Source organism: Raphanus sativus, chromosome 8, assembly GCF_000801105.2.
Source record: "Raphanus sativus cultivar WK10039 chromosome 8, ASM80110v3, whole genome shotgun sequence".
Lineage (NCBI taxonomy): Eukaryota > Viridiplantae > Streptophyta > Magnoliopsida > Brassicales > Brassicaceae > Raphanus > Raphanus sativus.
This window is the reverse complement of record NC_079518.1, coordinates 19,874,954-19,888,660: the sequence shown is the minus strand read 5'-3', so window position 1 is coordinate 19,888,660 and position 13,707 is coordinate 19,874,954. Positions and strand designations below refer to the sequence as shown.

At 29.0% G+C, this 13,707-nt stretch overlaps 1 protein-coding gene across 1 annotated transcript; it reads left to right on the top strand.

Moving 5' to 3' along the window:
- Window positions 1-7,937: 7,937 nt before the first annotated feature.
- LOC130498851 (S-protein homolog 2-like) lies at window positions 7,938-8,435 on the top strand. The gene has a single exon (XM_056992522.1). The coding sequence runs from the start codon at window positions 7,950-7,952 to the stop codon at window positions 8,433-8,435; it is 486 nt and encodes a 161-aa protein (XP_056848502.1). The 5' UTR covers window positions 7,938-7,949.
- The last annotated feature ends 5,272 nt before the right edge of the window (window positions 8,436-13,707 follow it).

Sequence of the window (13,707 nt, the reverse complement as noted above, 5' to 3'; positions counted from 1 at the left end):
AAAAAAAGTTCAAGCAATAGCGAGAAGACAAACTGCTAAATAGGATCTAGGTTTTGATTGAAAAGAATATGCTTTTTGAAGATGAAACCGTTAAAACAAAATATAATTAATTAAATTAAAGCCATAAGAAAAAAATAATAAACCCACAAAATCTCAAATGCATCACGTTGGTGAGGTTAAGATCAGTCAAAACTTGAACAACTTCCAGAAGAATCCATGTTTATTAGCACTATCACCTAACAAAATCAAAAATTGTTTCTATGTTGGTGAGGTTAAGATCAGTCAAAACTATCACCTAACAAAATCAACTGCATCACGTTGGTGAGGTTAAGATCAGTCAAAACTTGAACAACTTCCAGAAGAATCCCATGTTTATTAGCACTATCACCTAGCAAAATCAAAAATTGTTTCTTTTTTTTTTTACGTTTTCAACAAAACCAAACATAATAATGTTAAAAAATTAAATCTCAGAGAAGGTTACATTGATGACAGTGACGTTCTTGTAGACATCGGTATCAATCACAACTCTAAAATCATGATATCAAAATTAAAAGAATAGAGTCTAAATTGAAAAAAAAAAACATATTAAAGATCAAATTTTCAGAAGCAATTAATTACTTTGGAGGATTGACTCTTCTGATAAACCTTGCAATCTCATCATCCATATGATACGAATAGCTCAAACAATCATGGGCTTCTTTCAAAACTAACCTACAAATTCAATTCAACCCCAAAACCAACCTCTTTTTTTTGTCATTACTATTCACCATGGAAAATTCCAAACCATCCTTATGTTTTTAAATTATTTACAAAATTGCCATTATTATTTAATTATTTAATAATTTCGAAAATAATAAAAAACCTATTACACCCTAAACATTTCTTCTTATTTACAACAATGCAATTATCATCAATTTTTCAACCACCATTAACAACCATTTTTGAGCTCATTAAACCTCAAGAATTCATTATTCAACCACTTTGTTGTGATTCTAAACAAAAAAACTCTCATTTCTTCTTATTTTCTCTTATTTCCTCTTCATTTCAATCTAAAAAACTCTCATAACTTTCATTTTCATAACCATAATTTCATATTTTCGAGTGTACACTGTTGTGAGTAGACAAAGTTGGATCCTTTTACTCATATTTGGAGCTAGGACGGTGGAAAAGAGTGGAAACAAGCTTTACATCAGAAAAAAGTTATTGTTTTCATGGTTTTCTTCATTTCTTTCAGATCTGTGTCGCGACAGTAGACTGTTTTGTACGTCTACGGGAAGATGTAGACTTACATTGCGGTCTACAAGTCAACTCACATGTTAGTTTTGCAATTGACCAAAATACTAAAAACCTATAAAATAGACTTTCTTGGAAGTCTACGACTTTTCCTTTGATAACAAAAAAAAATAGTATGTAAACTTACCAAGAAGTCTACGTAAAGAGGTTAGTTTTTGCATTTGACCGAACTTTTGACTTTTCAAAGTAGACTTCCGAAACAATCTACAAACTGTAGACTGCTAGTAAAGTCTACAGAATGTCAGTTTTGCATTTGACCCAAACTTTGACTCCGTTGATTAAGTTAGTTTTGTATTTGACTAAAAAATTTTAAAGTTGACCAGGATGGAAAAAATGTGTAGATTTCTTATTCAGTCTACTGAACTCAGAAAAAAAAAGTAGATTGCATATGAAGTCTACTATTTTATTTTGGTCAAATGCAAAAGTAACCCATCGGATTATCGCGTAGACTTCATATAAAATCTACACAGTTGTAGACGTTTGTGTCAGTCTAATTTTAGAAAGTCAACTTGGTCAATTGCAAAAACTAACCTGTTCAGAAAAATAAAAAAAATGTAGACGGTTCATGAAGTCTACTTTTCAACTGTAGACTGTTTCTGAAGTCTACTTTTCAAAGTCAAATTTGGGATGAGTTCTGGTCAATTGCAAAAACTAACCTTTTCAAAATGTAGACTGAAAACTAAGTCTACTTGTGTAAAATCACAACGTTTTTTCTAAATACAGATAGTAACCCGTGAATTTTGCAATTGCAAAAACTAACCCAACTGTAGACCTATATGATAGTCTACATTTTTGTTGACAGAAACGAAAGTCTACTCTTGAAAATCTATAAAAAGTGAATTTGTGTATTATTCATAATGTATTTTCAAGATTTTTTTGTTTCAAATTGTGTATTAGTTAATACTAATTATTCTTAACTATTTTTAAAAGATAATATTTTATAATTAGGAAACTATCAAATTTTTGGTTTGAGTATGTAGTTAGATAACATGTGTAGACGTCTCTAGAAGTCTACGTTTATAATTTTATCAAACATAAAATTATTGTTCGCTAATTTTGTAAATGTATTATTTTGCAGGTAATGGTTAATTTGCCTGTTGTGTATGGAGAATGGGTGGTGAAAGACTCTTTGTGGGAATTTGTGGTTGATAAATGGAAAAAAGGGAGAATGTTCTTTGTGCATGATGGTTGTACATATGGTGAACTTCTTGAAATGGCACAAAAAGATTATCATCTTGACAAGAAAACCGAGAAGGTGGAGCTGACATATTCCTTACCAGACGTACTTGTAGAGAAAATGGGTCCGGATACTCCTCCTATGCATGTCACGAGTGATAGACAAGTATGGAACTTTATCGAATTATGTAAGACCCATATTGTACGCCTTTGTGTATCAAGCCAGTGTCAAGTAGAACCTGGAGGTGACGACGAGTTATGACTTGTATTGTTGCTTTGGATGTTGTCTTATGTGTTGAACTTATGTTTGATTTGTGGGTCTTTAGTCAGTGTTGAACTTATGTCTTATGTGATGAATGTTGAGTTTGTAGGTCTTTTGACATGTTTATTGCATGGCTGATTTCGGCCGAGCAGACTTATGTTTTAATCTTCTTTTAACGTAGACTTCTTGGTTAGTCTACTGTACTTTTGTTGAATTTGTGATGAATATTTCGAAAACAAGAGTAATACTGATAATATCTGATACAAAAGAAACTGCATGATAGTCTAGCAGCAGACTTAAGTATTAGTCTTCTTTTACAGAAGACTTTCACAGAAGTCTGATGCATGCAAATTATATAGTCTGTTACAGCCACAAGTCTGGTACAAAAGCCTACTACATCAGTTTTAATTGTTTGGTTGATTAGAGTATCTTATGTAAAAAATTGACAGCTAACAAAAATTAATAATATCATACAAGTGAAACACAACTAAAAAATGAATACAATATTTATAAATTATGCATCAAAAAATTATTTACAAATGAATATTTTATTATGAAAAATTATTACAAATCATTTTATTAAAAATATGTTTTTAGTGTGTTTGATTTTTCATAATCTTGATGCTTCAAATAAAGTCTTGGAAAAGAGTACCTGCAAAATAAGATAAAGTTATGAGAAAACATAAGAATAAATATAAATCATAATTTAGTAGACTTTTTATTAAGTCTACTTAAAGTTTATGGTTTAGTAGACTTCAGTTGAAGTCTACACTAGCGGAAAATTTTCAGATCTATTAGTGTACATTTAGAAAATTTGAAATACTTTTTTGTTCTGGAAGTATGAAAAAATATATACATTAAAAATATGAAATAAGTTTAAATCTAAAAAACTTTAGAAAATATATTTTATAAGAAAAAATAGTAATAAATTAAAGACATATAGTTTTAATATGTAATTTTATTTAAATATAAGTATGAAAAAACATATTTATATAGATGTAAATCTTACATTTTTGGGAGGAGGAGATAACAACCATGGAGAAAAAATTTCTGCAAAATTAGATAAAATTATTTAAAGAACATAGGAAAAAATATTCATATTTTTGTAGACTTCCAATGAAGTCTACTTAAAATTTTGTGGTTTAATATGAAGTCTACTAGCCTTAACTTATAAGCAAACTTCATTAGAAGTCTACACTATCTGATATTTTTCAGATCTGGAAAATGTGTACATTTTTAAATGTAAATCTAGTTTTAAATCTGGAAATACTTCAAAATAGAATTTATAAGATAAAATAGTAGCAAATTAAATACACAGAGATTGATCTATAATTTTATTTGAATATAACATATAAATACACATTTAAAATCTATAGATCTAAAACTTACATTTTTAGAGGAGAAGATGAAAATCATGATTGATAATACCTACAAAAAAATATTGTGAGAAAGAAATTACATAAAATTACACATTTAAAATCTATAGATCTAACACTTACATTTTTAGAGGAGAAGATGAAAACCATATATAATAATACCTACAAAAAAAGATAATATTGTGAGAAATAAATAACATAAAAGTACATATTTAAAATCTACAGATCTAAAACTTACATTTGTAAAGGAGATGATGAAAACCATGAATCATAATACCTAATATAACAAGATGATATTATGAGAAAGATATAAGAGAAGTGAGAGAATTTTAGAGAGAAGGGAGAGAGTTTTAGAGAGAAGTGAGATATGCAGCCATTTTGGAGAGATGTTGTGTAAATTTCATTTATATAGGGAGACAAAAATAAAACTAGGTTAAAATTTACGACACTGTAGACTTCTTTTGAAGTCTACTAAAATTAAAATTCTTAGAGTATATTTTATTGTAACTTAGTAGACCTTTTAGAAAGTTTACTATGATAATTTCATTATTTATTTTTTCTTTATTTTTGATAATTTTAATATATGATTTATTAAATTTTTTTCTTTATTTTTAATAGTTATAGTATATGATTTTACATTTTAATTCTTAAGAAACTCACTTAATTTAAAAATAATCATATTTTGTAAACAAAATTTAAAAATTCAAACTGAAAAATATGTCTCTAGATATAAAGACTTTATTGTAGGTCTACAAAACCCTAAACCACAAATCCAAACCATAAATGTTAAGGCTTGGTTTAAATTGAATTAGGTTAGAATTTACTTGGTTAAATCCGGTTAGGTTAAATTCGATGAGAATAGAATTTAAAGATAGTCTACGCTCACTAAAGTAGATTGATTTGTAAGTCTACGAAACCCTAAACCACAAACTCAAACCCTAAATGTAAAGGCTTAGTTTAAATTGGATTATGTTTGAATTTACTTGGTTAAATCGGGTTAGGTTAAATTCGATGAGAATAGATCTTAAAGACAGTTTACACTCACCAAAGTAGACTGATTTGTAAGTCTACGAAACCCTAAACCACAAAACTCAAACCCTAAATGTTTATTTGATAATCAAAAGAGTCTCAACTTTATTGTATTAAATTTACAAAATATAAACTACTCAGTAATAATATGTTAATTTAAAAAAAAAAATTCAATCTAAATCTAACCCTAAAGATCTAACATTTAAAGATATAACATGTTATATGACCTTTTGTTACTAAATCATAAACATTGTCTCACATGGTTACCAAATCAACATATATTCTTTTTAGTTGTTCACTTATATACAAATTTAGTTTATAAACTTTATATTAACCTTTAAATTGATGATTAATTAATAATTTCACAAAAATTAATTTTATATATTTTTAAACGTAATTAACTAGATCAAATTAAAATGTAGACTACAAATTAAGTCAACAGTGTAGACTGTGTACGACGTCTACGGATATGTAGACTATGTTTGTTATGTGTAGACTTACGAAGGACAGAACAGTAAAATGACTTTATGTTTTTTTTTTGGTCACAAGGGCTAAATAGTAGTTTTAACACCACTTTAGGTTGGGTTTGCAATTGATTGAATATGAGATATACTTTTAGGGTTGCAATCAATATTTGAGTTGGTTTTAGCAATTTTCCCAACAATCATCTTAAAGATACAAAAAAACAAAACCCAATTAAATCAAAACAGATACTAAACCCTAGAACACGATTACAAACAAACCCATGATGAAAAGATTCGACATTCACCTCTATATATAAAGTGAGCGTGAAGAGTATTAATGGCGCCAAGGTAATATTCATACAATAAATAATAAAATCGTTTAAGGAAATATATTAAATTTTTATTGTCATAAGATGATATTACCATGTTCTTATTATTTTTGTACAAGTTATAATTAATGAGATTAACAATTAATACATGTATTTATTATTATTCTTGCGCAAGTTATACTTAATGAGATTAACAATTAATACATGTATTTATTATTATTCTTGCGCAAGTTATAATTAATGAGATTAACAATTAATACACGTATTTATTATTATTCTTGCGCAAGTTATAATTAATGAGATTATCAATTAGTGTAACTTTCCTATTAGCATCTCGACCACAAAAATAAATCAAAAAAAAAATTCTAAAAAATCAACCAATAAAATCGTTAGATTTCGGCTGAAAAGCTCTGTATGAGCGACATGGCAAATGTACTTCTCTTTTAATATATAGAAGGATATAAATTTTAATTAAAATGTGAAACTGTATAATTATTATATGTCGAAGAGATTAGTTGAGAAATTGTAACGGCTGCGGATGCTCTAACGTTGCCTGACTAAAAAGTTTGACCATATATGTTAATACTAGGTGATTTTCCCGTGCTCATGCACGGGTATAAGTATTTATATAGTAATACTATAATAATGAATTGTTATTTATTTTTAATTTTATATTAGTTTATAATTGTATGCATAGTTTATATTAATAATATTATATTACTTTAATTAGACATTCGATTTTAGATATGTTATAAGTTGTCAATTTTGTTGTTTTTACAGTCGATTTAGTTATCACTTGGATATATTGATTTGCATTTATTTCTTTGAATTCAATTATAATATCTTTTATTCTACTATATTAAATTTTGATTAAATTTATTATTTGCATTTAGGTTACTCGGTTGGTTGGTTATCTTTTATATGCAAATATATTTTAGGTTGATTATTTATAAATTAAGATATATTGTGCTTAGAATGAAATAAAAGATAAACTAAAGTGTCGAATTCCAAATTCAATAAATTAATATAACGATGATATTATCAAGTCTCATGCTTACATATATAAATTTTACAAAAAAACTAAATTGTAACAGTTGGTTAATATTTTACTTTCATTTGTTAATAATATTTTGACTCATTCTATAATTTATATTTATAAAATTAATTATTACCATAAAATATATATTATTATTGTAGTTTAATCTATGATATTAGATATAAGTTGGATTAGTCGAGTTACTCATGTTGTGAATATATTAAGTTGCATGTGTTATGTTAAATCTACTCGATTTTGTTATTTTTACTATTGATTTAGTTATCATTTGGATATATTAGAGTGCATAATGTGAGTGCGACACATAAGAAACTGACTTCTCAAATTATATTATAGATAGATATATTTTGTATTGTTTAAAATTATGTTTTAAAATAAATAATATTTCTTTTTTAATATCAAGATTATCTTTCTGAAATTTATTTTTATGAAATCACATTATATACAAATATATATTTTCATTTAAGAAGCAATAGATATAAAGTAAGTATTTATGACTTCAAAATTATAATTTATGTTATTTAAAAATATTTTTAAAATAGAATACTACTATCTTGTGAAATTTCCTTTTTAATGAATCATATTATTATACATATATTTTCGTTTTTAAATTCGATTTTTAAAATTTATAAATTTTCCTTTTTAATATATATGTTATATGGAAAATTTCAAAAAGGAAACTTAAAAAAATAATAGGTAATAAATGTAATATTTTAATTCATTAAGGGTATCAATGTAATCAACCATTGTGAGAGTTAACGTGAGCGCGACACATAGTAAACTGACTTCTCAAATAATATTATAGAGATAAGAAAAATAATATTCGTATAATATATTTATGGAAAGAAATATAAATGACCGCTGACTCTATCTCACAATATATTGGCATTACTATATCGAACCCATTAATAAACAAGTGAACAACATCATATTAGCTATAAGCCTATACTCTCCTTTACCATAAAAATGGATATTCGAAAACGTTATCTATCCCTATTCATATCGATTGTCTTCATAACTACATATTCATCACTTGCGGACATAAACAACAAGAATCCAGTTCCAAATGGTCCATCACCACCAAAAGTTGCCTATAATCCTTTTGCAAAAGTTACTGTAGAAATAATCAACGATATTGGTAGTCAAGTGTCATTTCATTGTAAATCGAAAGACGATGATTTGGGTCAACGGAGTTTGCAACCGCGTGGATTGTGGTCATTTAGTTTCCGGCGTCATATCTTTGCAAGGTCATTGTTTTTCTGTTATTTTGTGTTGCCAAATATTGGAAGTTATTGGTTTGACATATATAAAGAGCCCCGAGATAATTCCGGCGAATTCTGGTGCGATAATTGTATGTGGAAGATAAGACCACTCGGACCTTGTAAGTTTAACAGGATAACTAAAGAGTTTGATCTTTGTGATCCATGGAATAAAAGTAAGTCCTTGTATTGACAAATACATAGACAAGATAAATGTAATCCTTCTCTATCGCCCGCGAGCTTCAAACATAATATATGAAAAACATATCATTTTTATTTCTTTTAAAATATATTATTTCTGTTATTTCAATTTTTTTATACATCGATAATTGTTCATCAATACTATTAAAAGGAAATGAGTTTTAATAAATCTACTTAAAAAATTGTTTGGCTATTTCCTAGGAGCTAATAATTTCACGGTCTTACTTATATTTCACCTAACAATATATTATCATAATTTTCTCTGATTTTCTTTAGATATTATAAGTGTGGCACTCTTATATTTATTGTAACTACTATATTACCTTCTATAAATTCCACCCCTTCATTATAAATTTATCCATTTAGTTATTGATATCTCATATATGATTTACTAATCAACATATTTTTTGATGCAATAATATAAACTCGTGGGTCCATAGACTAATCTATTACGTATGTGACCATGTATATTATATAATTTTTTATATTAATTCATAAATTAAGATCTGTATATGTCATTTGAATTAAATAACATATATATAATAACATGTTATTTAGAAAAATGAGTTAATGAAGTATTATAAATAATTATCACAAAATCATTTTTTTATGATAGAACCAATCAAACTTAGTAGTATATTATATTATTTACAGTTCATAAAACGATATTAACATACAAGTACTGAACAAATTTGAAAAATGCATATGAAGTTAGTTAAAGATTATCCTCGGCCCAACTTATTTAATTGAGTTTTACTATAATTCATATACAACCACTTAAACTATATTATGGAAAATTAACAAATACAAACAACTTAGAATATGTATTTTATATCAATTTTTACTTTAAAACTCATTTTTCAAGTTGAAATTCAAGTTTATGATTATAGTATACATACTTTTCATCATCTTTTAAATGTTGTTTTATGATAATAGTATTGATGCTTTTTAAGTATTAAAAATTTAATATTTTTATCAATAGAATAGATACAAAAAATATTTGTTTTGATAATTAATATAAATAGAACTAAATTTAATAAAAATTATTGCTAATTACACTATAAACACACACAAATTCATTCTCTTAGTTCTATAATGTAAAACACATGAATTCATCTTCAAATATACTGTTAATCTGATTGACAAGTATTTTAGTAAATCTAAATCGGACTATATATGAGTAACTAGATCTAAAATCTCAAACGGATATGAAACATACAAAAAGTTGTTTTGACCTCGTACATTAGAATATAATATTTTTAAATAAATTATAATTAATAAATGATTAAGAATTATTTCAATTTTAACGGATTTACAACAACAAAATAGCCGCGCTTCTTAAGCGCGGGTCAAAATCTAGTATGTTTTAAATCAGTAATGATTCGGTATAAAAATATGTGGGATATCGATCTCACTAGTATATGGTTCCTTTTCTATGGACTCGGTATAAAAGATAGCTGAGATCTTACTACTATCTTTATATATATAAATTAGAGATTTTTTTCTGGGCTACGCCCAGATTTTTCATCTAATCTATTAAAAGGGGAGAACAAATATAAACTTCCCGTTAATTTCATAATTATTTACAGTAGTATACCGCTGAAGTTATTAATTAATTTATCTTTTAGGATTTTTGTCTTTTATGTTCAATTAATCATTTCCAAAATTGAATTCTAGCTAAACAAATATGACAGCAATAATTAATAAACCTAACAATCGGCCAATGTAGTTATGATCCTTCCTAACGAAATTTATAAATAGTTTCACAATACATGCACCTTTTCTATTTTGAAAATTATGAATACAACTTTACAAATCGAATATTCTATAGAATAAATTTCCTAAATATTTTTATTTTCTTACAAATGTTATTACCAATGCATCAATTTTTAATACTATACTAACTCATATTTATCTATTTTTTTCTTACTTTGAATTCAGAAATTTTATTTTCTAGATATTTTATACATAAATCTAATTATACAAATTTTGATTTGTTTATATGATGTCCAATAAATATCGGTCATATAATTTACTGTAGAACTTAAAAAATATTCGATGTAACTAAACACATTATTATTTCTCAAAATGTTATATTAATATACACATTGCGAATCATGTATAATATTTAATACAAACAAAGATAAAAATGAAAATTGATACCCGCTTGGTCGAGCGGGTCAAAATCTAGTGTAATATTAAGTTGAAAGTCATAAGACTTTCTTAAATAATTGTGTATAGTTTGGTAAGCTGATATACTTTGTTTTTTTTATTTATAGGATTGCAAACGAAGAGTTATGAAGATATTTTTCACAACAGTTTTGGTTCTATCGGTTATTTTTATTTGTCTCTTTATAATTTATTCATTTCATAATTTATTATTCTATTGCATATATATCGTTTTATCTTATATTCATAAAAACAATAATTTTATTTCATATGTTTTGTTTTATCTCAATTTTTAAATAAGTCTTTGCTTAATCTTATAGATTTATTTCCACAATTGTTTTAGTAAAATCGAAGTTTACTTTATATAAACATACATACGTTCAATATTTCATTATATAACATATAATATTTACGACCATAACTTTTAATTTTCTAATATGTTATAGATTAAAAATTCTAGTCTATTTTATTTCATTCACCCTGCGGAGAGCGGATGTTACCACCTAGTTCTAAAAGAAAAAATAAACCATGATTAGCATTTAGCAATACAAGTTCTAAAATTAAAGCTAAATCGATGGGAAAAAAACGAAAGTAAATCGATGAAAAAAACGAAAGCTAAATCACCAGTAACAAAATTTGATGATTTTAAAGAAATAAAATTAAAGAAACAAATAAGATCTAACCAAGGCAGATTGGAGAGCTGGTATCTGCGCAAGATTTCACAAGGGGGTAAGGAAATCTTACTGAAGTCGACAGCAGCAGCGCTTCCGGTGTTTCCAATGTCTTGTTTCAAAATCCTGAAAGGGATCATCTCAAAGCTGGAGAGTATAATGGCTAGGTTCTGTTGGAGCTCTGACGCTCATCAGAGAAAGATTCACTGGATTGTATGGGACAAGCTTTTTTTACCTAAGGCGTTAGGAGGAATTGGGTTCAAAGACATGGAACGGTTTAATCAAGCCTTGCTCCAAGAAAGGATGGAAGTTGTTGTCTCAGCCTGATTCGTTGGTTGCGAGGTTTATTAAAAGCAGATATTTTCCTTACTCTGACTTTCTCACAACAGTTGTGGGATCGAAGCCGTCATTTGCTTGAAAAAGTATCATATTTGGTCGCGACTTGCTGCAAAAAGGGCTTAGCTGGAAGATTGGAGATGGAAGGAACACATATGTGTGGTTGGAGAAATGGGTTCATGACCCTATCTTGGGAATGAGAGCGCCGTGGGTGAAGAACAATACGTTTGATGTTAACCTGGGAGCTAATGCCCTGATTGACCTCTCTACAAGGAGATGGAATTTGGAGTTATTAAGAGAGGTGTTTGTACCAGAGGATGTGAACCTGATTTGGAAACATCAACCGGTGATTGCTAGACCAGATGGGTTCTTGTGGAAACATAACAGAAGTGGTTGGAGAAATGGGTTCATGACCCTATCTTGGGAATGAGAGCGCCGTGGGTGAAGAACAATACGTTTGATGTTAACCTCGGAGCTAATGCCTGATTGACCTCTCTACAAGGAGATGGAATTTGGAGTTATTAAGAGAGGTGTTTGTACCAGAGGATGTGAACCTGATTTGGAAACATCAACCGGTGATTGCTAGACCAGATGGGTTCTTGTGGAAACATAACAGAAGTGGCAACTTTTCGGTTAAATCGGCGTATGCTTTGGCGCAAGAGTTAAAGATTAGGAAAGATTTCCCTGAGGTTTTGATTCAACCATCTTTTAACTCAGTTAAAGAGAAAGTGTGGAAGGTTAGTACAGCTCCTAAAATCAGAACTTTCATTTGGAAGGCACTGAGTGATGCTCTGCCGGTAGTAGACCTGATCAGTAAGAGGGGAATGAAGTGTGATGACAGATGTCAACTGTGTGGGCTGGAAGGGGAATCGATCCAGCATGTTCTGTTTGAATGTGATCCGGCGAGACAAGCGTGGGCTCTCTCTGGAATTCCTATGCCAGAACTTGGGTTTCAAAATGGTAGTCTTGTGTCAAACATCAACTACTTGCTCAACTTGAAATCCTTGAGAGGCGAAGAAGGTGAAGCAAAAAGAACATGGCCTTGGGTGATTTGGCTTATTTGGAAGAGCATGAATGATTTTCTCTTCAATGGTCGAACATGGAATCCAGTAGATATACAGGAAAAAAGCAAAAGCTGATGCTGAGGAATGGTTTCTAGCTCAAGTTGTAGATGAGGAAATTGCTAAGGAGCTGAAAACGGTGGAGAAACAGAGAAAACACAGATGGAGACCACCGATTGAGGGATGGCTCCTGTGCAATGTGGGATTTGAATGGAACCAGAGATCGAAGGTTTTGGGTGTAGCGTGGGTGGTAAGATATCACAGAGGAGTCGTTCTGCTTCACAGTAGAAGGGCGTTTTCTAACATTCTGAGTTTGGAGGATGCGCGTTTTGAAACTATCTTATGGGCGGCAGAGAGCATGACGAGTCTGCGCTACAATAAGATGGTTTTTTCTGGTGATTTCAAGGAACTATTTTTGGCAATACAAAAGCCTCACCAGTGGCCTAGTCTTGCGTTTCAGGTGGAGGAATTGTCGGGGAAGCTTAGGTTGATGGAGGAGTCTCAGCTTAAGTATGTGACGATGGAGGAGAATACAGGAGCGACAATCATTGCACAAAGTGTCACGAGACAGGGAAGAGTTCGCTCTTACGTGGCTAAGGGTCATCCGGAATGGCTTTTTGAGCTCTTTGTGAATGAAAGTCAATTCCTCTGAGTCTGTCTCTCGTTTGAGTTGTTGGTTTTGGTGCTCTGTTTTTGGTTTTTGTCCAAACAGAGTTTGTTGGTTAGTAGAGAGAATGTGTTGTAAAAGTAAAACGTTGAATCGGGTTTAATGAAATGAATCTTTGAAGGAAAAAAAAAGATCTAACCAATCACCCACAATATTTGAGCAGCAAATATGCTTCCTTTACGTTATAGAACTTAAATACTGATCTCAAAGGTTCTATCACTCTAATCTCATACCTCAAAGAGTTAATAACTTAGTACATACAAAAGGCTTTCGAGTGTTCACAAATCCCATTGATAACAACACCAAGTTATGGAATATTCTACTAATCTGATTTCAGAAGAATCTCAACATACACATGAA

Bases quoted from the DNA above. Each gene is read 5' to 3' on its own strand.
- LOC130498851 (XM_056992522.1), top strand. From the start codon at position 7,950: ATGGATATTCGAAAACGTTATCTATCCCTATTCATATCGATTGTCTTC.